Source organism: Poromitra crassiceps (genome assembly GCF_964638095.1).
Source record: "Poromitra crassiceps genome assembly, chromosome: 7".
NCBI lineage: Eukaryota > Metazoa > Chordata > Actinopteri > Beryciformes > Melamphaidae > Poromitra > Poromitra crassiceps.
In genome coordinates this window covers 49407223-49434106 of record NC_139628.1, presented here as the reverse complement: position 1 = coordinate 49434106, position 26884 = coordinate 49407223, and the positions used below count along the sequence as shown (strand labels likewise).

Below are 26884 nucleotides of genomic sequence, written 5' to 3'. Positions count from 1 at the left end.
TAAGCATGAAGCCCTGCTTTACTTGAGGGGGCACAGACATGGTAACTAATGGTAAAGTAATCATGAACTAATGATTAATTCCCTAGTAACAACTATGGTAACTAATAGTCTGTTCTTAAGTAACTACCCATTAACTACTCATGAACTAGCAGAAAAAAATTAAGGAAATAATCATTACTTACTGGTTCGTTAACATGGTAACTAATGGTCAGTTCTTAAGTAACTACCCTTAAGGATCTTTAAGGAACTACCATTAAGGGTAATTAAGGAACTACCCATTAATTACTCATGAACTAGCGAAATAAAATATAAAATATATAGGCTATATATTTTTAAGGAAGTAATCATTACTTACTGGTTCGTTAACATGGTAACTAATGGTCAGTTACTAAGTAACTACCATTAAGGAACTACCTATTAACTATTCAGGAATGATGACGTCATGATGACGTTATGATGTCACATCGTCTAGACTAGACGATGACGTCATACGCCTCTTTCCGGAAAGAGGAGTAACGGGGCTAGACATAGCCTATAGGTTACATTATTTAGCCTATATCACAAATCCTATCCCATAAGGGATAAAATAAATAAGTATGGAATAAGGTCACTATGAAATCACTATTGATATTGATATGACTGATTAACATCAAAGTAGGCTACCATAAAATGGTTGCAGTAAAAGCATTTTTCACTACTAGAATTAGCTTTAGTTTTTAGTGGATAGCTATTTGTAGCCTGACTTCCATTCACGTCACGTCAGAATAAATCATATATTTTATTTCACATGGTAGTCGAAAAGTAAACCACGTTTCCATGCAAATCCTTGATGAATTAATCTACATCATCATCATCATCAGTATATAAATGGGAGCTAGGGCGCTGTCTGTCTGTTTGTTTCTCTGTTTCTCTGTCCCACTGTGATGTCATACATCCCACTATGACATCATCAGTGATGTCATAAATCCCACTGTGACATCATCAGTGATGTCATAAATCCCATTGATGACATCATCAGTGATGTAATAAATCTGACATCATCAGTGATGCTGGTCTCATTGGCCTAGTAGTCTAAAAATGATAACCAGGAATTTACTGCCTTATAGGAACAGCTCACCCTAAAATCCAAAAAACATATTCCCTTTCACATGTAGTGCTATTTATCCATCTACTATCTTGTTTTGTGTTAGTTGCCTCGCCTGAGTTTTTTAGATATCGGCCGCAGAGTTTCTGCCTTCTCTCCAATACAATGGAACTGGATGGCACTCGGCTTGTGGTGCTCAAAGTGCCAAAGAGCAGTTTCACGTATGAACTATTTTCTTTTGACCGAACTACAGCCGCTAGCTAGGAACGGTGTTTCCGTGCACATCCAGGATTCGAGTTATGGGGGGTCTTGCCTCCCTAAGGCCCCATGAACAAGAACACCTGTGGCTCTCTAACCCCATTTTTATTGATTATAGGCAACATACTTTATTACAATACAAGTCAGTCTTGTAATCAAGTTTGCCTTATCTGTGTGCTCCATTAGGCTTACCGATTGGCGATCAAATCATATAGGCTAGGCAGGCTATTCATTGGTGAAGGAAGAGATTGCCAATTGCTTTTTCCTCTACTGGCTAGTGGCTACTCTGCACGAGAGATGTTTCTGGTGGAGCATGTCCGCCCACAGAGCCCCGTAAATCAGCAGAAATGGGGAGAAAAGCCATGTTGTAGCCTATAAGTTACAGCACTCCTCTCTTCTCATCTCCTCAATGAGCGTCAATAAGACAACCAGAATGTAAAAGGCTTGAAAATAAAACCCTTATTGTAATATTAATTTTGAGTAATTCTTTGCAGACAAGTTTGATTATAACTCGAACCCTGAACACCTCCAAGTCGATGCTTTGAACCGTCAAAAAGTCCTTCCTTTCTACAGTTTGTCCTATGGGACTTGAACCAGAGCCGTATCGAAGACATACGGGTAGGTTACGGCCACTTGATTGGCAGTCAGTGCGTGTCTGCTGGTCTCCCATTGGATCTTTCCCCCCCGTGCTCCGTCTGCGGCTCCAGCGGGCACATGCGCTGTGCTCTTCACCTCACTGCGTAAAGCCAACTGGAAGAAGCAGGGAAAATACTGGAAGTAAAGCGATCTCTCCTTCAAAATAATAGAATAGACAAGAATATCTTGCTTGATTAGTTCAGCTAATGGTTCAGCTGCTGCCCCGAGCCCGATGTGTGCCCTGGCCTATGGCTTGTCTGAATGTGAGACCACGAACCTTTTCGAGTACTTTATAATACACCACTGATGTTTGATCAATTTCGAATAAACAAACTGCGTTTCCGGGGGGAAACGGCAATGGGACCCTATGGAGCCAGCCTGGAGTGCTCACTCTAGCCCCGGCTGTGCAGTGTACATTTAAAAAACTGCACAGTTCACACAACTTTAACACAACATTATACATCAAACTCTTGAGCTACTTCTGCTCTCACTCAGAATGTCAAAATATAAGCAATGTCATGTAGGCTATAGTTTTTGAGATATTAACGTTTGTTTGGCACAACTCATACTAGCTAAGTGTGGTGGGCTTCCGCATTTCTGGGGGATTTGTTGTTGCTGTGACGTCACGCTGATTCGTCCTATGGGGGAAAAGTGAATGGGCTTTTAGAATGGGGATTTCACTTAAATGCACAATTGCCCTGTTATTGGCATGCGCTGCGCACAATTAATTGCTCAAGTTCGCATGATGACATCACTGTCACGGTCACGGATCATGTCACAATGCCTATGACATCATCAGTACCTATGACATCATCAGTGATGACATCATCAGTGATGATGTCATAAGAAGATGATTTTGGTCAATAATGATGTCACTGATGACATCACTGATGATGTCATAGACATTGTGACATCATCAGTGGGACAAAAATTGAAACAGACTCACTTGCTCACTTTATATAAAAAAGGATGTGTGTGTGTGTGTGTGTGTGTGTGTGTGTGTGTGTGTGTGTGTGTGTGTGTGTGTGTGTGTGTGTGTGTGTGTGTGTGTGTGCGTGTGCGTGTGCGTGACTGTGTGTGTGACTGTGGGGTCATCTGAATATACCAGCGTGCTGGGTATGGGGCTAAGGCTAAGTAGCCTATAGTAGAACATAACAGAACGAAATAGAATAGGAGATTTTCAAACGTCCTCAAAGTCAAACTAAAGTCCAGTTTAAACAAACATGACAATGAGAGAAGTATGGGGAATATGAAGAAAACAGATACAGCATCCTGGACTTTATTTTGAAAGTCCCGGCCGGAAGTGGTGTCTGTGATAGCGGCGGGCTTGACAGCCGGTGAGGCTTTGAGAGTGCGGTGTGTGAGCTGCAGAGTCCAGCAGAGAGACCATGTCCGCCGCCTGCACACTGTCCTCCCCTCTGCTCTCATCTCCAACTCATTCTCCATGAGATAGCGCTGCCCGGCCTCCAGGATGGCCAGCTCGGTGAGTAGCCAGGACGACGACCTGCACGCTGGCCCGGCCTACTGTCTGCGGGGTGTGTGTGTGTCGGCCCGTTCGGCTGTTTTCTCACGCAGGAGTCGGCTTTTCCCCCACTCCGTAACGTATGGGCAGAGGGGAACGCTAGACTCCATTCAAAAAATTAGGCAATGACACGCTGCCTTGCTCGTGGGCAAAGTAGAACATGACTAAAGAGCTTTGCTCAGTCTGTAGGATGCGCTCTTCATTTCGGAACATATCCATTGCACAAAGCAGGACTTGAGTCCAACAAAATGTCAACTTTTATAACTGGTTCGCCTGTTAACTGCCACTATCTTCATCCACTTTAGTAACGCGATGTTACACCATGGTGGGAGATGGCGAGCCCCGTGAACTCATTATAAAATGTGAGTTTTTTGAAGTACGCGCTGCTTCGTGTGTCAATTTAGCAGCACCATTGGTAGCAGCTATTGGGTCTTGTCCTGTTCTTCCAGGTGTAGCTATGCATTTTCCATTGAATCATACCAGAGTGAATTTCAATATTTTTGAATGGAGTTTTGCGTGAGGTTCTCTCCTGCACAGACAGAGAACGCAGCGTATCGAGGCTAACGTTAGAGCTGATGGAAAACGTGGCGTAGAAGGTGGAAGCATATCAAAACCACAGGCTTGGTGTTCTTCACTCGCAACCCTCGATTCTTAAACCCGGATGACATTCTGTGCTAAATGAAAATACACGTATCGTATATTATTAGTAAGTACTGTCACTCCGTTTTACACCATTTTTTTTGTTGGGTGAATCCAAGCAGTCATCGAAATGTCATTTTGGGATGACTAGTCTTATTTGATGGAATATTCTGTGGACGTTCCACAGGGTGCTGTCCAGGTGAAACTCGAACTTGGTCACCGTGCCCAGGTCAGAAAGAAGCCCACAGTGGACGGCTTTACCCACGACTGGATGGTGTTTGTTCGAGGACCAGAGCACAGCAACATTCAGCACTTCGTGGAGAAGGTTGTTTTTCACCTGCACGAAAGCTTCCCCAGACCAAAAAGAGGTAAGGCTGGCTATTTTTTGCTCTTTTTTTTGGCGCTTTGTTTTAACCTGAATTTTTCACATTTGAAACTGCTGAAGTGCCCTTGAGCAAGACACAGATTCCCTAACAGCTCTTGTGTGGTGCTGCTGTTGTCTTGATCAGTGATTCTCATATCACAGACCCCCTAATTTAGTCCACATTCGAGCCACAAACAAACCCTCTCTCAAACCCAAATCTGAGTGTAATTTCTGTAATCTTGTAGGTAGATAGGTGACAGAGAAACGTAGCCCCATATGTTCTGCTGTTCTCCATTCCTCTGCGATGCACTCTGAACTAGAGTAGTAACGCCCTCCTACCCGTCTTCGAAGTCCGATCGCAGAGCTGGAGATATAATAATAATCTCCCTACGAAAGCCAGTAGTTTAGATATTAAAATGATATTCCTGTGTGAAACAACCGTTTTAAAAGCAGTCTGTCCACAGCCTGTACTAAATTTACAGCAGGGTCAGGTGTGTTTGATCTCACTATCATGGAGCACCGCTTACAAGGGGCGAGCAAACAACATTGCAGTCACACGGATACGGCAGCACAGTGATCAAATCCAGCGCACCTGGGAAGCAAAACATGTCATGAAATAATCAAACTCCCAAGGTTCCTGTCAGCACTGAGACGATTCTCCTCTCCTAAATTCGGCACAGGCTGTGGAAAGACTGCTTTTAAACGGTTGTTTCACGCAGGAAAATCATTTAAACCCCCCTGCCTAAACTACTGGCTTCCGTAGGGAGATTACCATATCTTCGGATCTGCGATCGGACATTGGATACGGGTAGGAGAGCATTTTGAACACTCGACTCCCCCCCCCAATTTCCTTATGGAATTCTGTGTGACGCTAAGTTCAGAGTGCATCGCAGAGGAACGGAGAACAGTAGAACAGATGGAGAAACTATGATCAGAACAGTCATTCTTCTACATTGTCTAATTGTTTACTTCTTAAATGAAATAATGTTGAAGTTGAACAATTTAGCAATTCGCTGGGGACCCCCTGGAACCCCCTCAAGGATCCCTGTTGGTCTAGCTGAGCCTGTCCACCTCCTCCCTGCTTCTGTAAAGAGCCTTTCCTTATGGTGCCTGTTGAAGTGTCATATGTTTCATAACGGTGATGTTGCTGGTGCTGAGAAATCTGATGTAATGATGAGATGATGAGTTGATCTCATAATGATGAGATGTCAGTCGTGCAGATACCTCTTCATTTCATTACTCCTCTGCTTCTAATCCTTAACTTTGCCATTAGACAGGGTTCCCACGGTCATGGAAAACCTTGAAAAAGTTGTGGAATTTCTCTATTGTTTTCCAGGCCTGGAAAAGTCATGGAATTAGGAAAATCATTGAAAGTTTTCGAAAAGTCGTTGTTTTTGTGTGTCTAATTAAATTAATTGTTACAGCAATTTTCTGTGAATAACCTTCCATGTACGGTAATGTAAGGTAACAGCAAATTAATTTTCTGTCGCTGATGACACAACTTACAGTAGTAACGTAATATGTGGTATTGGTCGGATTTTTGTGCTTCTTGGATTTGATATTAATATTTTTATGGAAAATTCACATTTTATTTGAAAAGCTTGTATGCAATATGATGAAGCAAGTGACTCAAAGCACTAAAATCCAATATAAAGAAAGAGGTGTGTCCTATTTGTCCAGTGTAGTAATAATTTTTGGTCACGATTCAAAGTCACTGCCTCACATTACATGGGAATTCTATTATGGATCCTTGAAGAGTCCTGGAAAAGTTTTGAAAATTTCATCCATGAAAATGTGTAGGAACACTGATTAGATATTAGGCCACTGGACAGACCAGCCTTGTGTGTAAGAGAGCGATTTAATTTGGGAGCTTAAAGCAACACCCCGCTGATTTTCAACCATCTTTGTATCATTACAACATCAGCAGTATATCCCAAAACTGTGAACAGTGAACAGCCAGGAATGGGTCTCGCGCTACGTTTGCATGCTAAAATAAAGCTGATAATGTACAATTTGATTCAAGGGGGGAAAAACCCTTTCAGAGTACAACACAAACTTGTCTATTTTGCTGCAACTCACTAGACAGTGCTGCTTAATCCAGGACCTCACTTCCTGGAACTCTTGAGAGTAAAAAACTGGTCCATTGGAGTGAATGGAGATGTCACGACTCTTCTATCTATACGGCTCTGAGTCACACAAGCCAATAACTTCCTGAACTGAGCACATTGCAACATATGAAGTCGGTGAATTCAAGATTACACTGATAATTTGATTTTTATCGTGAACTGCTTTAGAGGTCTCCACCCGCTCCAAACGGATGTCTGCATAATATGCACAGACAGACACTGCCCTATGTGCACACTGTAGTCTACATAGGGTTAATACTACTTCCACTGTGCACACGCGGGGCTGTAGCCTACATAGGGTTAATACTACTTCCACTGTGCACACGCGGGGCTGTAGCCTACATAGGGTTAATACTACTTCCACTGTGCACATGCAGGGCTGTAGCCTACATAGGGTTAATACTACTTCCACTGTGCACACGCGGGGCTGTAGCCTACATAGGGTTAATACTACTTCCACTGTGCACACGCGGGGCTGTAGCCTACATAGGGTTAATACTACTTCCACTGTGCACATGGGGGGCTGTAGCCTACATAGGGTTAATACTACTTCCACTGTGCACACACGGGGCTGTAGCCTACATAGGGTTAATACTACTTCCACTGTGCACACGCGGGGCTGTAGCCTACATAGGGTTAATACTACTTCCACTGTGCACACGCGGGGCTGTAGCCTACATAGGGTTAATACTACTTCCACTGTGCACATGCAGGGCTGTAGCATACATAGGGTTAATACTACTTCCACTCAGTTGGAAAAAGGCCAAATGGAGTCTTTGTGGTGTGCCCTGCTGGGGGTGTGCGAGGTAACGGGGTCCTGATGGAGCGTCTGGCAGGGAAGGGATCAATTAAAATATGGCGCTGACCCCCTCAGCCTCTGCTGAGTTTGAGGGTTGTTGGGCTCGACAGGCGCTGGGCAGTGTGCCAAGGAGAGACCCTGTCACAGTGTGTTTACACAGGACAGCCTGCAGGGCGGCGTGCCAACGAGAGACCCTGTCACAGTGTTTTTACACAGGGCTGCCTGCAGGGCGGCGTGCCAACGAGAGACCCTGTCAGTGTTTTTACACAGGACAGCCTGCAGGGCGGCTGCCAATGAGGCACAGCGGGCGAACCTAGGAATCGAGCGGGCGCGCTTGTGATATTATAATTACTGGAAAATCCAAGTAATGACAAGTCTTGGGCTCGGATGCTAGCTCGGATGCTACGCGGCCTCGCCCGCCCTGCAGCTCGTCGAGCTGGCCCTGTAGCTCACATACGCAGCTCGGCCGCTCAAAACACTCCTAACTTGGTTTAGAACTCTGACAGATTTTTTCATAACAAAACAAAAATTTTGATGTTTGTCTTAAAGTCCCGGGCTTCTCTAGCTTAGAAAATAACATGGCTGGCAGAGAGGAGTTGGCAATAGAGCTGGCCTCTATTTACAGCCACAGGGGGGCCCCGAGAGTTAAATTGACAGGAGTCCCTTGCCGCCAAAATATTAGAGCCCTAATCGGTTACATTCTTAATGGCAGTTAATCGACTAATGGTTAATCATTAACATCCCTACTAGCGCCTCCTCCGGTCGGTCGGGGTGCCCTTTTGGTGGGGAGGGGAACTGGGGGGCAATAGCGTGATCCTCCCACGCGATGTCCTGCCGGTGAAACTCCTTGCTGTCCGGTGAAAAGAAGCGGCTGTGCGGCTCACTGCACATGTATCGGAGGAAGCACGTGCGAGTCGACACAACTCTCTCCAGATCGGCAGAAGGGGCGGAGCAACGACCGGGGACAGCAGGGGGAATTGGGACAAGTAGAATTGGAGAGAAAACGGGGGAGGGGCTATCATCTGAAATAATGGTACGTCCCACCTCTGCGTGTGAACATACACTAGAGGGGGATTTTAACCAATGAGTTCATGATGTGTCGCTAATGTCCAATGCCCCCAAGTCACCTCCCCCCCCCCCCTTCCATCGGCGAGAGTGTTCCCTCCCAGTGAATTCCTGAGAACATGTGAAAATGATCTCCTCGCCCGGCAGGAACACCTGACGTAGCCACAAGACAAATGCACTTAGCTGAAGGTACAGAGTGTATTCCTCACCTTCAACCTGTGATTTATGAACGGCCCGGGGAACCGACGGACTCCAACGACTGTCCAGAGATCTGGGGGGGGGGGGAGACGTGCAGTGAGACGGACGCTCCCTGGAAACTGATTCGAGATTCACTTTAATAACCACAGTCAGTAATCAAGATTACAAACGAGCAATTTGACTCAGTGCAAGTATGCAGTGCAGCGGTCACATCAGTAGTCGAAGAAGACAACAATGCAGAAAAACAAAATTATGAAAGTGCAAAATATAAAGTCCTTTTCAACTTTAAAGTGACATATAATGGGGGCGGTAGGACAATGTCCGTGGGATAATGTGGGAGCTCCGCCCATTACTGAGCCGGTTGTGCTCAGGGGGCGGGGCCGGGGGTGATAAAGTTAGGGATGCACCTAAAAGTTTGGCCGATTCCTATAACCGATATTTACAGATGCCGATATGATCTGTATCATAAAAACACATACTGTATCTATGAGAATCAAATTTCATACATACTGAAAAACACATGTAAACACTGTGAATTTGAAAAAGTAATGCATTTCTTTATTTCCAAAACATTTGGAAAAGCCCATAAATCATAAATCTCCTCTCAACGTGAAACTTTTGGCCGATACGATAACCGCCGATATTAACATTGGCACATCGGGCCGACATTATTGTCATGATTGTCGATATATCGTGCATCCCTAGATAAAGTCCTTATTTGTGGGGGCTTTCGGGTCTGATTGAAGAGGCGGATGGATGGCAGTTGGGTAGAAACTGTCCCTGTAACGAGAGGTTCTGGTACTGCCCGACATCAGTCTTCTGCCATGGGGGGGGGGGGGGGGGGGGGTTTAAACAGCTTATGACCCGGGTGGGAGGGGTCGGCCATGATCCTCCGAGAGCGCCTCAGCGTCCTGGCGGTGTGCAGGTCCTGAAGGAATGGCATGCAGCAGCTCCATACATAAAAATCCCCTATCTGCTGATACAGAACCTTCAAAGCTCAAGCACCTTCTAGAAGGTCCTTTTGATTACAAGCTGGACCAAATGAGTTTTGGCTTCCTTCTCTTCTCCAACCTGAGCTTGATGAATGTAACGTGCGGGCTGGGAGAGAAGATGGCCTCACGCCCAGCGGGAGGATACTTACCCCTCCATAAGTCTTCAGGGGATGACACATGCCATGAGAAGCCCTCCGATCCCTATGAAGTCCGTGGGACTAATGTGTTTTCACATGCTGACAAATTGCCGGCCAAAGTACTTCCTGGTCTATGAGGTCTTCAAAGGCCTTTGAGGGTTTCTAGTTAAAACAAAGCCGGAGTGTAATAGATCAGAAGAAATGACGCTGAGGTCTCCTTCCTTTTGTCCAAGCTGCTCGGGAGAATCTTAACACTTTAGCAAAAACGTTGCCAACTGGCCCAGTCTTCTTCTCTCAAGTTGTTTTTTTAGCGCCCCCTGCATTGAGCAGATGTGCAACTGCAAAATCCTCTTGTCTGATGTGAGATTTTGACATTGGCTCGGTTACAACAGGTGAAATGATGGTTTTTAGGCAAAGGGTTGATTTGGACGCCGGTTGTCTTCTCGACCACGGCTCATCTGTTGCGGCAAGAACACAGTAGTAGAGAATAAATAGTTACCTTAAAAAAGAGAAATGCCCTCTGGGATACTCTTACAGTGTCAAGATATCATATGGGATTTTTCACTGCATTCCAAGAGTTGTTTTGAGAAGTGTTCTAATTTGATTTATTTATTTGATGTATTTCAAACAAATCAATATTCACCTATGATGCCATTCCTATACGTCATCAGTAGTGCTGGGCCAAGCTTGATACATGTTCTTCCTATCTACAGTATCACTCTACCTGTAGGCTACAAGCATACAGCCATTTTGCTGATCGCTGAGCTGTGATTGGATGTTGTGTGCTCTCTCTCATATAGGCGCTCTTAGCTCAAATGTGCGACTGGTCACCTTGGTAACCTGTGGTTTGTTTTAATCTGGTTTATTCTCCTTGTTTTTTTCTTTTCTTTTCTCGACTTTATTGCTTGAAGTTCCTGAAAGTATCATTACAAAATATGCAGTTCCAAGCAACCCTGTAGTACTGTGATGTAGAGATGCTCACAAGTCATTTTTTGCAAGTCCAAGTCAAGTCAAGTCTTTGAGCTCAAGGTCAAGTCTCAAGTCTTTCGTCACAAGTCCAAGTCAAGTCTCTTATGAATGAGCGTTCCATCATCTGCTGCATGCAATCTGGTCTGCTTAGAACCCTGCATAGCTAAAAGTAAGGAATTCAAACTAGCATGTACTATATTACCCTCACTCCTTTATTAGAATACAGCATCAACATTGATTAGATGACATTAGTAAACATTTCCTTATTGTTAATGCACCAAAAAATATATAAATAAAAAATAAAGATTGTTCACAAGTCCCAAACCTTCAAGTCCAAGTCAAGTCTCAAGTCTTTGAGGACGAGTCTCAAGTCAAATCTCAAGTCACTGTGTGTGAGACTGAAGTGCGACTCAAGTCCAAGTCCCCATCTCTGATGTAGTGTACCCTGTAGTACTGTGATTTATGCGGATTTACGGGGTGGCTGTAGCTCAGGAGGTAGAGCGGGTCGTCCACTAATTGCTTTGGATAAAAGAGGTCGGTGGTTCGATTCCCGGCGCCTCCAGTCTGCATGTCAAAGTGTCCTTGGGCAAGATACTGAACCCCAAATTGCTCCCGTTGGTGTGCCAGCACCCTGCGTGGTAACCTGCCGCCATCGGTGTGTGAATGGGTGAATGTACCTACTGACTGTAAAGCGCTTTGGATAAAAGCGTTGTATAAATGCAGGCCATTTACCATTTACACATGATTACAATACTGTGATAAAACAGTGAGTTCCTGTGAAATACTGTGGAAAAAAATGATATGTCCACGTGATCCTGATCCACCACGCAGGAGAACTTTGATCCAGGGTTGCTGCAGAGTCAGTCTTGTTTGACACTGTGGATACTAACAGTCTGCTGAGTGGTCCAACAAGGGCACAGCTGGCTACACACACACACACACACACACACACAGACACACACACACACACACACACACACACACACAGGAAGTCTTGGGGTCGGCGCCAAAGATGCCCAGTCTTTTCTTCTCTCTCTGGGCGGGTTGTGTTTAACTCGGGTGCGTTTTGCAGCTGTTGAGGATTATTCTGTGCTCACTGGAGAAGGAAGCCTCTCTCTCTCTCTCACCTTGCACACACACAGTCTCTATGCCGCTCGCCCGCCCCCCCGCCTCGTCTCAAACGGGAGGAGTTTAAAAACGTGCCGCGACCGCGCCGAAATAAATCTCCCTCAGGCCCAATTGAGTCGTAACTGTCTCGCCGTTTTGATCGCCTTGACGGAAACATCTCACAGTCTTTCAGCCGCACGACTGGTGGGAACGTTGCATCACCATCATGGAATTTGGCAATAAGAATGGGATCAACGGTGAAACATGGAATATTGCAGAATTTTCCATAATTTGGCTGAAATTGATCAAACATAATGAGAAGTAGGCCTAATTGTTGTAGTAACACAAATTATATCATAATGAAATAGGCCTGCGTGAGTGGGACCCTTTCGTCACCTCACTACTTGGTTGTCACTTTGAGAGACAAGTTGAAGAGGCTCAGAAGAGTCTGAGACGGCAAAATCATCCAAAAACACAACAGAAAAATCTAACCTAAGCCCTAAATTAAAAAAAAAGGGATATTGTAAAAAAATAAAAAAAATAAAACTGATTTCATATGGCCATATTAGGCCAAGTGGCCATGATTGCTTTCTAGCCTTGGAAAGGGGATATGTTTTAGTGTGAGGAGGAGGAGTGGGACGACTCAGGGAGGAAAGAGCTCCACCGAAAACTAAATTGACTGGAACACGGGCAGCCATCTTTACCTCTCCCCCACTTCACCTGCACTTCAGCGTAAACACAGGTGCAACCAAAACATTGATGAGGGCCCCAGCACTGGAACAACTAAATGGATTGGAAGTTGGAAATCCTCATTAATGTTTTGGTTGCACCTGTGTTTACGCTGCCTTTTAGACACAAAATGGCTGCTGTGAAAAAGGTCATTTAAGTGCATCTCTGGCAGCAGTACATCAGGGCTCAATGTTGTTCATTGACCTCATGTCGGATTATTTTCTTTTCTTTGTTCTGTTGCTGCATGCTGTCCATTTATATACAGTATTTATACAGAGCTTTGTTACAAGCTACCAGCAATGTTTCATCTTATTTTTATTAAGCGGTGCAAACCGCTTCTACAAGTGACTTTGTCTGAGAGTTCACCTGGAAGTGTGTGTGTGTGTGTGTGTGTGTGTGTGTGTGTGTGTGTGTGTGTGTGTGTGTGTGGAATGCATTTGCAATTGCCCAACCGTGATCTTATCTTAGTTACAATTTGCGACGAAAGTGATGTCAGTCGGGCAGTTGTGTGTGTGTGTGTTGAATGCAATTGCCCAACTGTTATGTCACAACAAGGAAGAGGGTGTGTGTGAAGTGATGTCACTCAACTGGAAATTATGTCACGCAGTTGCTCGACTGTGAGGTCATCAGGCAGTTGTGATCATGTCATCAGTGATGTCACTCGAGCAATTGTCTTCTTCTTAGTTAATTGGCTAAGTGGTGTCTGTGTGTCTGCACTGCTTCAGCACCTGGGTGTGATTTTTGATTGATTATTGATTTGATTTGAAACAAAAGAGGGCCAGGTGAAGGAGTGAGCCATCATCATATTTCAAAGCCGCTGCACATTTAAAGATCTACAATAACATCCATCTCTGCCTCTTTGCTCATCTGAAAGGTAAATCTTCAGAGACTTGATTGGATCTGCGTGGGCACGGTCAATTGTAAATATACTGCATTTATATAGCGCTTTTATCCAAAGTGCTTTAGAATGTGCTGACATTAACCCCTTCACTTCGACATGCGGACTGGAGGAGCCGGGGTTCGAACCACCGACCTTCTGATTAGTGGACGACCCCGCTCTACCCCATAAGCCGCATGGCACAGCTCCCAGCTGGTAAGACCATGACACTCCACAGTGATTCAGACCATCACTCCACATCAGCGACCTCTGGCACGCGAAGGGTTAACCCAAGGCTTCCCAATTTTTTGGCTTGTGACCCTACTTTGACATTCAAATTCTGGTACATCGTCAGTAATATCATCAGTGACATCTCAGTGATGTGACATGTAACGGTATGCTGACTCTTCTCAAAATTCAGACTTTAATCTCAGAATTCTGACATTAAAATCTGAATGATGACTTTTTCCCTCAGATTTCTTACTTTAATCTGAGATTTCTGACTTTTTCCCTAAAAATTCTGACAGTAAATTCAGAATTCTGACTTTAATCTCAGAATTCCTCTGTCTTTTTCCCTCAGCGCTGGCGCGTGCTGGCCAAAGATCCAATTACAATCGGATACTAACATAAAGCACTGAAAATCGAATTGGATTATAGAGGAAGATTGACAGCCCTACAGTGGTGTCATCATGTCTGTCATGAATCTTCACACACACACACACACACACACACACACACACACACACACACACACACACAGACACACACTGGTGTCAAACACAGAAAGGTGTTTGTGTGAGTGAGCAAAGCCATAAAAGAGAGACTGTGTGATTTGCTACAGAGATGAGCCGGCCGTTAAGCTTAACGAGGCAGCAGCCAGTCAAGTCGCCGCGGTCGCACCCATTATCGCCGGGCGCTTAACGGGGCCGGGGTTGAGACGTTGCCATGGCGACGGGCCAAATGGCGGCGCCTGCTGTCTCCACGAGCGGCGGCAAAAGAAGCCCCTCCCCTCCACACGGTGAAGGAGCCGCCACACGGTAAAGGGGGCTGTTTCGGCTGCTCGGCTCATGCTGCTTTAAGCACCTCGTTTGGTTGAATCCTCTGTGGAGAAGATGGCCTCTCTTCAACGCTGTGTGTGATGTTTCTAGGGATTGGCACTTTTATGGAGAGATGTTAGACGGTGTAATGGGAGAGAAATGGGGGGGGGAGAGCTTGTTGAAAAGGGCCCAAGATTTGTGGTCTGTTGAGTGCAGGCAAGGAACAGGACAGTTGATTTAGGTGTGTGTTTTTGTCGAAGGAGAAATCCACCTTTTCTGGCAACTGTTTTTTTTTTTTTTTACCTTTATTTATTCAGGGGAGTGTCACTGTGAGTGAGAGGCGAGCAATGCTCTCTTTTTCAGGAGAGCACACTGTTCACATTCACACCTGGAAGCTGCCCAGTACATTACAACCACACAGTCTGATCTGCTGCCCACTGAGCAGCACCACCACGGGAGAGGTTGGGTTTTAAGTAGGGGTGCACCGATCACGTTTTTTGCCACCGATCACCGATTGCCGATCGCCTATGGGAAATATCTGCCCAACCGATCACCGATATATAAACTCCTCAAAGGAAGTTTGGAAACGTTATTTTAGGTCGATTATTTCTCCCCTTTAAATAATACCAATTGGCATTGTATTTTATATTGTTGGAAAGCCTGATTAGTGATAGGGCTTTTTTTTTAAATAAAAAACAAAACAAAAATTATATAAAAAAATATCGGCAATCAGCCGATTGCATATTTGAGGTCAAAATCAGCCGATACAGATTGCTTGCCGATTGATCTGTGCACCCCTAGTTTTAAGGACCTTTGCTCAAGGGCGCCTCAGTGGTGATAATGAGGGAGGGGCAAAGTGCTGCCTTTTCACTTTACCCCCCACCCAGATTTATCGTGCTGGTCCCGGCGATTGAACCGACGACCTTCTCTTCACAAGCTCGCTTCTCTTAACCTTTAGGCCGCGACTGCCCCATTGTGTTTAGTGCTTTTAGGTTTCGTAATCTTGTGGACAGTTTTCCACCCTGGTGGACAATAAAGTTATATTCAATTCAAATGAAGAGGGGATGACGTCACCTCCACATATTTCCTGCACATCAACAATAGTTCGACCATAACAAAAAAAAATAATAGTTTGACCATGTTTGTAGGCCATAGCTGAACCATCCCATTTTCAAGCTATAAACAATGAAACCTTTTGCACAGCTGAATATTCATGTGTGTAGGAGAGGTTGTGTCTCTTGTTAAGTTGTGTTCTCTCTTGTTGTCTTCGAGCTTCTGTAAATCTGCTAGTTCTCGTTATAAAACATTCTCAGTGTTGTTGTAAGAGTAACCTTGATCCGTGTCTCAAACTACGCTGAGCTGGGTGGGTCCTTGAATCTGAGGGAATTGGGCCTGGGAGGTCCTGGAAAGGTCCTTGAATTTGATCTTTCAGAAGGTGTGGGAATGCGTTGAACATCACAGATGTTCTAACAGTGTAAGAGAATCTGAGAGAGTCCCGCCCCCTTTTTTTTTTTTTAGAAAAACCCTTTCTGTTAACCAGATTGGCTAAAAATGTAAGCCCCTTTATGGTGAATACACACACACACACACACACACACGTACACACACGTACACACACACACACGCACACACACAGTACACACACACAGTACACACACACAGTACACACACACACATACACACACACACACACACGTACACACACACACACACACACACACACACACACACACAGTGTACACACACACACACACACACACACACAGTACACACACACAGTACACACACACACACACACACACACACACGTACACACACACAGTACACACACACACACAGTGTACACACACACACACACACACACACACACACAACACACACACACACACACACACACAGTACACACACACACACACACACACACAGTACACACACACACACACACACACACACACAGATTGATGTGTTAATGATTGGGCCAACATGTTGCCCTGTGGGCTCTGGCAGGAGGCTTTGAACTTGTGCTCCTCTCTGGTTCTCGGGTCTCTTTGGGCTTCGTGATCGCTCACTTGTGGCTTTTGAGCACTATAGCACATACGTCAAGTCACAGCGGTGACCTTCGACCTCTACAGGAGATACGCTCTCCCCCCAGGGCTGAAATATGCCTCCCAAGCTGCACAGCATTCCTGTGCCTTTAGGTGCAGCTCTGATGATACTGATATCAAGACTTTCACTCTATACTGTCTGGCAGAGATGGGAAGTAACTAAGTACAAATATTTTGTTACTGTATTTATAGGATTGTCAGGTATCTGTACTTTACTGTGTATTTATTTTTATGACAACGTATTATACTTTTACTCCCTATATTTTAACACAAATATCTGCACTTTCTACTCCTTAGATTTTTTCTAAACTGGCTAGTTACTTTAGTTTTCACTTTAGTTTGTCTCTCTCTCATCTCATCTCACACTCTCACAGCTTTCACGCATTATATGCACCTTTTTTTTAGCTGTGGCCAGCAGCTCTGTAAGTCACTCGGTTGGTCGGTTGGTCCACAAAAAGTTCCCCACGTTTTAGCATGCACTTTTCGCCCTAGGAGAAGGTGTGAGTTTTTGTTCATGCCAATTGGCTAAAAAGGGGGGGGGGGTTATATTCCAGGCTGCATGTGTGTTACTGATCACATCACTCATGATGACATCATCATGCTGCCTGGCAAAAATATTGCCAGGCAGCTGGTTGCCGACCACTGACGACGTCAATTGTCCTCAGCTTCAGACTAGGGATGCAAATTTTACTACTGTAGTAATTCCTGAATCGACCATCGGTAACGTTAAGCAATCAATCGATTGATTGTAATTAAAATGCCACATGTACCAAACGATACCAAATGCGTTGTTTTGTTGTTGTTGCTCAAACGCTTTATTTCCACAGCAGCAACATTGCATATTTCCCACAGCATAGCATAGCATAACCTGTGAAACACATAAAAACATAGAAGCGTAGACATAAACACCTTTCCAACATCCCGACATCGACCTGGTGAAATTCAAATGTACACATTTGATCATTCACCTGCCCTAATGTAATTGTTCAGTTGCCAATTTTTGTGTGTGTTTTTTCTTGATCTAAAAAGGAATGAAAGATAAGAATTGTGTTTAAAAAGCGAGCTACGAGGCACCTGCTGCTATCAGCAAACACATTGACAACAGACAGGGCCTTAATTGCTCCTTGTTCTGCCAAGTCCTGAGGGACGAAAGCTGGCAATCAAACTTCTCCAGGGAGCAACACCTGAGCTCAGGACATGTTGTTTGTCTGGAAAAGCCTGTTGGGAAGAGGAGGAGACCTCTCCTCTTTTGGATTCCCAGGCTTGGAGATCTCTGCCTCTTCATTTAAGAGACACATTTTCTGCTAGCGATGCGTCGACATGGGCCATGGAAGTGGACTTGTCCTTAACGAGATCCCACGAGAGGAGAGCTGCAGCTCACTGACACAGAGAGAGAGAGAGAGGTCTCACATGGAAGGATATGCTGTCATGCATTTGTTTTGCCCCTGATTTTGATAGTACTTTAACCCATTGATAGCTGATGCAGCATTTGTGTGTGTATCCCTTTAAGACCGCGAACCGCGTTAACGCGGTTTGCGGTCTTAAAGGGATACGCACACAAATGCTTTCCGTCTGCGCCCGTGAGCGACTCTGTCAAGCAGAACAGATCAGATCAGGGCAGACAGGAACCCCGAAACCGGACATTCGTCAAATAAAACCCAATTTCAAAGTAAAATAATGTTTATTTACCTTGATGATTGCCCCTTTGGAAGTGTGGAAAGAGAGAAAGAGGAGTGGGAGAGGGGGAGTGGCTTCTAGGGGCTCGTTGCCTGCGGAGCAACAAGTAGAGAGCTAGGACTCGCCATCTCTCTACAACAGCACGCACTGGGAAAACGGGAGGAGAACAGACTTGATGCAAATGCATTTTATAACGCCGAAGGTAGCCATTAACAGTTATCCCAAACATATTACTTTATATATTTATGTCGTTATTTACTACCCATGATAACGAAGACGGTAGATCTGGGGCAAAATATATAGCGGACGAGCAGAGCGCGCAAAGTGAGCTGTGCTCTCTGTGTGGACACTTCAAGCGCCTTCTGCGCGGAGGTGCGCTGCGCGGCGCATGCGCGCAAGTTCCGCATACCGGTGTGTCCCCGCCGTAATACACACTCGCTGCTCACACACACCACTATTACACACTCACTGCTCTCACACACACACACACACACACACACACACACACACACCACTATTACACACTCACTGCTCACACACCATTAATACATACTCACTGCTCACTCTCACACACACACACACACACCACTAATACACACTCACTGCTCACACACACCATTAATACACACTCACTGCTCACACACACACCACTAATACACACACACTGCTCACACACCATTAATACACACACATTGCTCACACACCATTAATACACATGCACTGCTCACACACACCACCAGGGGTGTAGTGCTGCCGGAACGCACGGCCATTTTTCTCTCCAAGAGAAAAGACATGAGGTATGCACGGCACGAGAGAGTGAGAGAGCGCGCAGAAGGGAACAGAATTGGCACCCAAAACGCGTGCACAGCTCTCCATACACACTGCATCCACAACACAAGCATCTCTGCCCAGCGGAGAGCTTTCCCCACCCGGCAGTCTGGGGGGCTACTGTAGGTAGAGCTGTGCATTGTGCCCTGCACCTTAATAAATAGCACTACACCCCAGCACAACACTAAAATACACCCCCTGCACACTAGGGTTGGGTACCGAAACTACTTGACTTGAAGGTCCATGGCTCTTCTTTCTATAATAATCCAACTGAATAAGTCATCTTCTCTGTCTGCAGTGTGCAAGGATCCACCCTACAAAGTGGAGGAGTGTGGATACGCCGGCTTCATCTTGCCCATCGAAGTTTACTTCAGAAATAAGGTACATCTACCTGTTCTTCTGAGCAGCCCACAAACTTTGTCTTATTTCTTATGCCTCTGCCGGCCCTAGCTGTGGCCGGAGGTATTACGTTTATCGGGTTGTACCTCCGTACATCCCATGCTCGTTAACGATATCTCGGGAATGCCTCGACGGAATTGCTTCAAATTTGGCTCATCCAACTCGACTCAAGGATGATCTATTAGATTTTGGTGGTCAAAGGTCAAAGTTCAAGGTCACTGTGCCCTCACAACCGCCCATTTCATGTGTGTGTGGCTGTGTGCGAAGTGTTTCCTCTAGGAGTTTTCCAGCACAATTTTTCAGAATTTTATCCGGCCACAGCTATGCCGTTTTACATGCAATCGGGCTGAAACTTTCAGGAAGTGTAAAGAGCATGTGTGTGGGTGATTTTTTAATTAGGTGATTGCCCTAATTACCTAATGATGTGATGTCATCAGTGATGTCATCCTTCCTGGCTGAGGCTATAGAGAACCGCAGCAATGAGTCCGGAAGTATACTTCCGGGTTCGTCAGGCAAAAAGTGAATGGGGTTTAGAATGAGGATTTCACTTCCTCTTTCTCCTGATTTCCCCCCTTTTTTCTCCCCAATTGGACTTGTCCAATTCCCGTTCTTCTGAGCAACTTTGTTTTCATGAGCGGTTGAATGGCTGCTTAACGTTTAGTACGGTGCTGTAGTCTGTGAATGGCTGCTTAACGTTAGTACGGTGCTGTAGTCTGTGTGTTAAACAGCTTCTCCACCCGTTACTTTTGTCGTGCGTGACGACTGGTGCATGTTTTCAATAACTGTCAGTCCCTCCAAAACAAACCGCTGTCGCTGTTTTCTGGCTGTTTTCCACACGTGAGTGTTGTTGCTCCCACAACAGTATAAAGCCCCCCTTTCATTCATGGCAGTAAAGCAGACATTTTCTGTAACCACAGAAGCAGGCTGGGCACGCCCCACAATGCCTCCCCCACGTACAGTATATCTCAGCCAATCACGATGCATTTCATGCATCAACGTTGCAGACTCGTCACTGCCATCGCTGGCCTTCATTTCAAAATAAAAGCTTGCTGCAGAGTCGGGTAATTGTGAGATTACATTTTTCATTACATTTTATACTATTTTGAAAGCAGCGGGCCGCCGCTACTAAATGTATAAAGTGGAAACCCTGATGCGCGTGGAAACCCTGATGTGTGTGTGTAAAAATTAACCTTTCATAAATTCGTTCACCTCTGCTTGAGACCATGTTTGTACTTTGGGCTAAGGTTGAACTGTGTGTTGTGAATGACAGAACAGGGTAATGAAAATGGACTGTGTATCATACACATGGGCTGGTTTCCGGGTTCACGGTATACGTCTGTTTGAAAAAGTCACGATTGTGAAACCACAAATATTTCTCGTCATACCGTTACGCTGTTTTTGACTTTTGAAGTGTAAATGTGATCGAAAAGTCATAAAAGTGTTCCTCGTGAAGATGATCTTTATGAACATGAAGTTCACAGTTTCATAAACTTTTGTTCACCACAGACCTTATTTCAGGCATTTAACCGAAATTCCCATACAATAATCCCATTGACTTTAAGATGATGGAACCAGAAGTGCGAACATCCAGGTGTTCCAGACTCATTCCTGCAGTACTCTATGATGTTGATAAAAAGAGAAGATGGTGAAGTCGTGACGGAGTGGATTCTGACTGTTTCCTCTCTGTCCCCTTCCTTTCCCTGTCTGTCGCCTCTCTGTCCTTTCTCTCTGTCCCCTATCTGCCCCATCTCTGTCCTTTCTCTCTGTCCCCTATCTGCCCCATCTCTGTCCGCTCTCTGTCCCCTCTCTGTCCCCTATCTGCCCCGTCTCTGTCCTCTGTCCCATCTCTGTCCGCTCTCTGCCCCCCCCTCTCTGCCCCCCCTCTGTCCTCTCTCTGCCCCCCCTCTGTCCTCTCTCTGCCCCCCCCTCTCTGCCCCTCCTCTGTCTCCTCTCTGCCCCCCCCTCTCTGTCCTCTCTCTGCCCCCCCTCTGTCCTCTCTCTGCCCCCCCTCTCTGCCCCCCCTCTGTCCTCTCTCTGCCCCCCCCCTCTCTGTCCCCTCTCTGCCCCCCCTCTGTCTCCTCTCTGCCCCCCCTCTGTCCTCTCTCTGCCCCCCCCCTCTCTGTCCCCTCTCTGCCCCCCCTCTGTCTCCTCTCTGCCCCCCCTCTGTCCTCTCTCTGCCCCCCCCTCTCTGCCCCCCCTCTGTCTCCTCTCTGTCCCCTCTCTGTCCCCTCTCTGTCTCCTCTCTGTCTCCTCTCTGCCCCCCCTCTGTCTCCTCTCTGTCCTCTCTCTGCCCCCCCTCTCTGCCCCCCCCTCTCTGTCTCCTCTCTGCTGCCCTCAGGAAGAGCCCAAGAAAGTTCGCTTCGACTACGACCTGTTTCTCCACCTGGACGGCCACCCGCCTGTCAACCACCTGCGCTGCGAGAAGCTCACCTTCAACAACCCCACTGAGGAGTTTCGCAGGAAGCTACTGAAAGCCGGAGGGGTAGGAGTGCACAGGGGGCATGTAGAGGGGTAGGAGGAGGGGCCGCCCAGGGGCATGTAGAGGGGTAGGAATGCACAGGGGGCATGTAGAGGGGTAGGAGTGCACAGGGGGCATGTAGAGGGGTAGGAGGAGGGGCCACCCAGGGGCATGTAGAGGGGTAGGAATGCACAGGGGGCATGTAGAGGGGTAGGAGGAGGGGAGTGGAGGGGCCGCCCAGGGGCATGTAGAGAGGGATAGGAGTGCACAGGGGGCATGTAGAGAGGTAGGAAGGGGGCAGGAGGGGTAGGAGTGCACAGGGGGCATGTAGAGAGGTAGGAAGGGGGCAGGAGGGACAGGGGCATGTAGGAGGGGTAGGAGCTCTCTTTTTCAGGAGTGCCCTGTTCACATTCACACACATTCATACCTGGAAGCCAATAACTGTCAATCGAGCATGAGCCGATCTACTCAATAGAGTAGTGTTTAATGTTTGTGATAAACTGCTATGGGTTTAGCCCCGGGTGCTACCTCTGTGTCGGCTGCAGGCGCTCTGCTGGCCCCCAGCCAGAGGACCCCTGCAGTCCGGAGGTTTTATGACTGCAGCTAAGTGCTCTGTATTTACTTTCCCCTCCACCCCCTTCTTAGCCTGGAGGAAGACTGGAGTGCTTACACATACACCATGTCCAAACCTTCTTAGCCTGGAGGAAGACTGGAGTGCTTACAGAGACCATGTCCAAACCTTCTTAGCCTGGAGAAAGACTGGAGTGCTTACAGAGACCATGTCCAAACCTTCTTAGCCTGGAGGAAGACTGGAGTGCTTACACATAGACCATGTCCAAACCTTCTTAGCCTGGAGGAAGACTGGAGTGCTTACACATACACCATGTCCAAACCTTCTTAGCCTGGAGGAAGACTGGAGTGCTTACAGAGACCATGTCCAAACCTTCTTAGCCTGGAGAAAGACTGGAGTGCTTACAGAGACCATGTCCAAACCTTCTTAGCCTGGAGGAAGACTGGAGTGCTTACACATAGACCATGTCCAAACCTTCTTAGCCTAGAGGAAGACTGGAGTGCTTACAGAGACCATGTCCAAACCTTCTTAGCCTGGAGGAAGACTGGAGTGCTTACACATAGACCATGTCCAAACCTTCTTAGCCTGGAGGAAGACTGGAGTGCTTACACAGAGACCATGTCCAAACCTTCTTAGCCTGGAGGAAGACTGGAGTGCTTACACATAGACCATGTCCAAACCTTCTTAGCCTGGAGGAAGACTGGAGTGCTTACACAGAGACCATGTCCAAACCTTCTTAGCCTGGAGGAAGACTGGAGTGCTTACACATAGACCATGTCCAAACCTTCTTAGTCTGGAGGAAGACTGGAGTGCTTACACAGAGACCATGTCCAAACCTTCTTAACCTGGAGGAAGACTGGAGTGCTTACACAGAGACCATGTCCAAACCTTCTTAGCCTGGAGGAAGACTGGAGTGCTTACACATAGACCATGTCTAAACCTTCTTAGCCTGGAGGAAGACTGGAGTGCTTACACATAGACCATGTCTAAACCTTCTTAGCCTGGAGGAAGACTGGAGTGCTTACACATAGACCATTTCTAAACCTTCTTAGCCTGGAGGAAGACTGGAGTGCTTACACATAGACCATGTCCAAACCTTCTTAGCCTGGAGGAAGACTGGAGTGCTTACACATAGACCATGTCCAAACCTTCTTAGCCTGGAGGAAGACTGGAGTGCTTACACATAGACCATGTCTAAACCTTCTTAGCCTGGAGGAAGACTGGAGTGCTTACACATAGACCATGTCTAAACCTTCTTAGCCTGGAGGAAGACTGGAGTGCTTACACATAGACCATGTCCAAACCTTCTTAGCCTGGAGGAAGACTGGAGTGCTTACACATAGACCATGTCTAAACCTTCTTAGCCTGGAGGAAGACTGGAGTGCTTACACAGAGACCACGTCCAAACCTTCTTAGCCTTGAGGAAGACTGGAGTGCTTACACAGAGACCATGTCCAAACCTTCTTAGCCTGGAGGAAGACTGGAGTGCTTACACATAGACCATGTCCAAACCTTCTTAGCCTGGAGGAAGACTGGAGTGCTTACAGAGACCATGTCAACCTCCTAGTTGTCAGGGAGAGATTGTCATGACTTAAAGGTGCACGACCTTGGTGCCACACAATGTACAATGTCATCATGATGATATTTCTTCTCCCGGGTGTGCTTGGGCCCCTCCCTATTCCAGCAGCGCACCACGTGACTTATTGCTTTGTACATGACGACATCCACCAAGCGTACGTTGGCTTGCAGGCCGTTCAAACAGGCACACGCTGTAATTAAAGAGTCTTTGGCACCGCTCAATTCCTCTGGTGGGGTTAGGGGAACTCAGCTGTAAGTGATCACTGCCTCCAGGCGTTACTGTGGTGGCTTAGAGGATGTTATAAGCCCAACTGTATGATCACTGTAGGGCTGTGCAATTAATCACATTTTAATCTCAATTTCAATGTTGGCTTCCCACAATTATGAAAACAAGATGATCGAGATAAAACAATTCTTTTTTTTATATATATATTTTTTTAGTTGGGCTATTTCTATTTTTTTCCTTTGTTTTTCAATTAAATTGTATAAAAATGTAAAAGAAATTCAGTAAAAAAAAGTTCAATAAATGATTTTGCCAACGTCAATGAGTAATCGCGTTAAATAATCGTCGATTATGGTTTTTGCCATAATCGAGCAGCCCTAGATCACTGTCTGGATCGTACTCGGGTGCGGTTAGAGAATGTTATAAGCTCAGTTGTATATGATCACTGAGTCATGCTGTGATGTGGTTAGAGGATGTTATAAGCTCAGTTGTAGATGTTATAAGCTCAGTTGTAGATGTTATAAGCTCAGTTGTAGATGTTATAAGCTCAGTTGTAGATGTTATAAGCTCAGTTGTAGATGTTATAAGCTCAGTTGTATATGATCACTGTCTGAGTCATACTGTCTCTCTCTTAACAGCAACGGGATCCTCACAAACGAAGTTCAGGAGACTCAAAAGTAAGATTTCTGACATTTTTTGGGGTGGCAACGGGTGAAACATGCTTTATCGGGCGCCATGTCGTCGCTGTCCGTATCTCCAAAAACAACACAAGGTTTAACATAGTGTAATAGTACAGTAATGACTAATAATATAACATCTTTTGCTTGGTTAAAGTACCTAAAACCTTCACAGGTTATTTTTGGGCACCCACTAAATCCATTTATGAAAAAAAGAGAGAAAATGGACAAATTGGGAGATAAGAGGTTTCCGCCGGACAGCGGCGATATGCATTGACCATAATTTATGTCCCTTATGTGCACTTTTCCTGGCTGAGATCCTTCCTCATACACCTCGCTACACCACAAAACCTACACTCACATATAGCGGGGCCCATTGAAACAGCTGTATTGACTTTCCTTTACCAGCACATTCTGGCCATCACACTAGCTGTAATAGCTGCAAGGGAGTCCAGCAATAACAGACAATTTTAGGTGTTTGAATGTGCGCTTTGTAGATCTTTGCTGCTCTTGGCGTTGAAGATGGCAATGCGCTAATCTATTAGCTGTCTTAAGTCTTCCTTCAGTCTAGCAAAGTCCTACTCTTCGCTCATACTGGACCACCTGAAATCCTACTCTTAGCTCATACTGAGTGAACCACCTGAAATCCTACTCTTAGCTCATACTGGACCACCTGAAATCTTACTCTGAGCTCATACTGGACCACCTGAAATCCTACTCTTAGCTCATACTGGACTACCTGAAATCCTACTCTTGGCTCATACTGGACTATGTGAAATCCTACTCTTAGCTCATACCGGACCACCTGAAATCCTACTCTTATCTCATACTGGACCACCTGAAATCCTACTCTTAGCTCTTACTGGACTACCTGAAATCCTACTCTTAGCTCATACTGGACCACCTGAAATCCTACTCTTAGCTCATACTGAGTGAACCACCTGAAATCCTACTCTTAGCTCATACTGGACTACCTGAAATCCTACTCTTAGCTCATACTGGACCACCTGAAGTCCTCTTAAATCATACTGGACCACCTAAAATCCTACTCTTAGCTCATGCTGGACTACCTGAAATAGCCAAACATTTTAGTTTTTGTCAATTACACTGATTTTAATCTGAATATGTTGGGAATAGAGACATACCCGCACACATGCGTATGTAATTTGCAGTTTATACATGTTTCATTGTAGGTATCATAAAAGACCATAAAAATCACATTTTAAATATTGTCGCACCATCGCATATTTATTGTCGCATATTGTATTATTACCATTAGGCCTGAATAAGTGATGTTCTGCTGGAAAATGTGTCACAAACAAATTGATATATTAAAGAGTTCTGTATTTGGTTCATCGCTGAAAGGACATTTCAAGTGCCACCAGAAAACCAAAGAAGGCTGGTCATGTAGTGTTGTGTGTTGCTGCCCCTCTGGTAGGTGATGGTGATGCAGGAGGGCTCCACCTCCCTGTTTGGCCAGCAGCAGCACCTGAAGCTGCCCACGCTGCCCAACAGCTTGCTGACCTCTGCCCTGTCTGACCCAAAGAAGAGCTCAAGGTCAAAGGTCAGTGTTTTTGTGTGTGTTTTTTCCCCCCTCCGATCGGAGGTAGTCTCACGTGGTCGGACCCGACCAGATAATTTTTTATATAGAGACGTGCATTCTAGGCCCCGTCAATACAAATAAATGGTATTCTTCTGGTCTCCTAAATGGCAGCTTGTGATTGGCTGTCTCTCGATAGCCCCTTTCAGACATGAACTCTGGACTATGTCCGTTGAATCAGGTCCGGGCATTCCCCGGGGTTACCCTTCCATATAAGAGGCATTGTTGT

At 45.8% G+C, this 26884-nt stretch overlaps 1 protein-coding gene across 1 annotated transcript in view; it reads left to right on the top strand.

Moving 5' to 3' along the window:
• Window positions 1-4395: 4395 nt before the first annotated feature.
• The window catches only part of mllt3 (MLLT3 super elongation complex subunit), a gene marked incomplete at its 3' end in the record, with an annotated part of 55841 nt that continues 33352 nt past the window's right edge, over window positions 4396-26884 (top strand). The window contains exons 1-5 of the mRNA XM_083640456.1: window positions 4396-4507; window positions 19448-19530; window positions 21887-22030; window positions 25017-25055; window positions 26494-26619. Of these exons, the coding sequence (XP_083496582.1) occupies window positions 4411-4507; window positions 19448-19530; window positions 21887-22030; window positions 25017-25055; window positions 26494-26619 (489 nt within the window). The 5' untranslated portion in view covers window positions 4396-4410. The remainder of the gene's footprint in view (window positions 4508-19447; window positions 19531-21886; window positions 22031-25016; window positions 25056-26493; window positions 26620-26884) is intronic.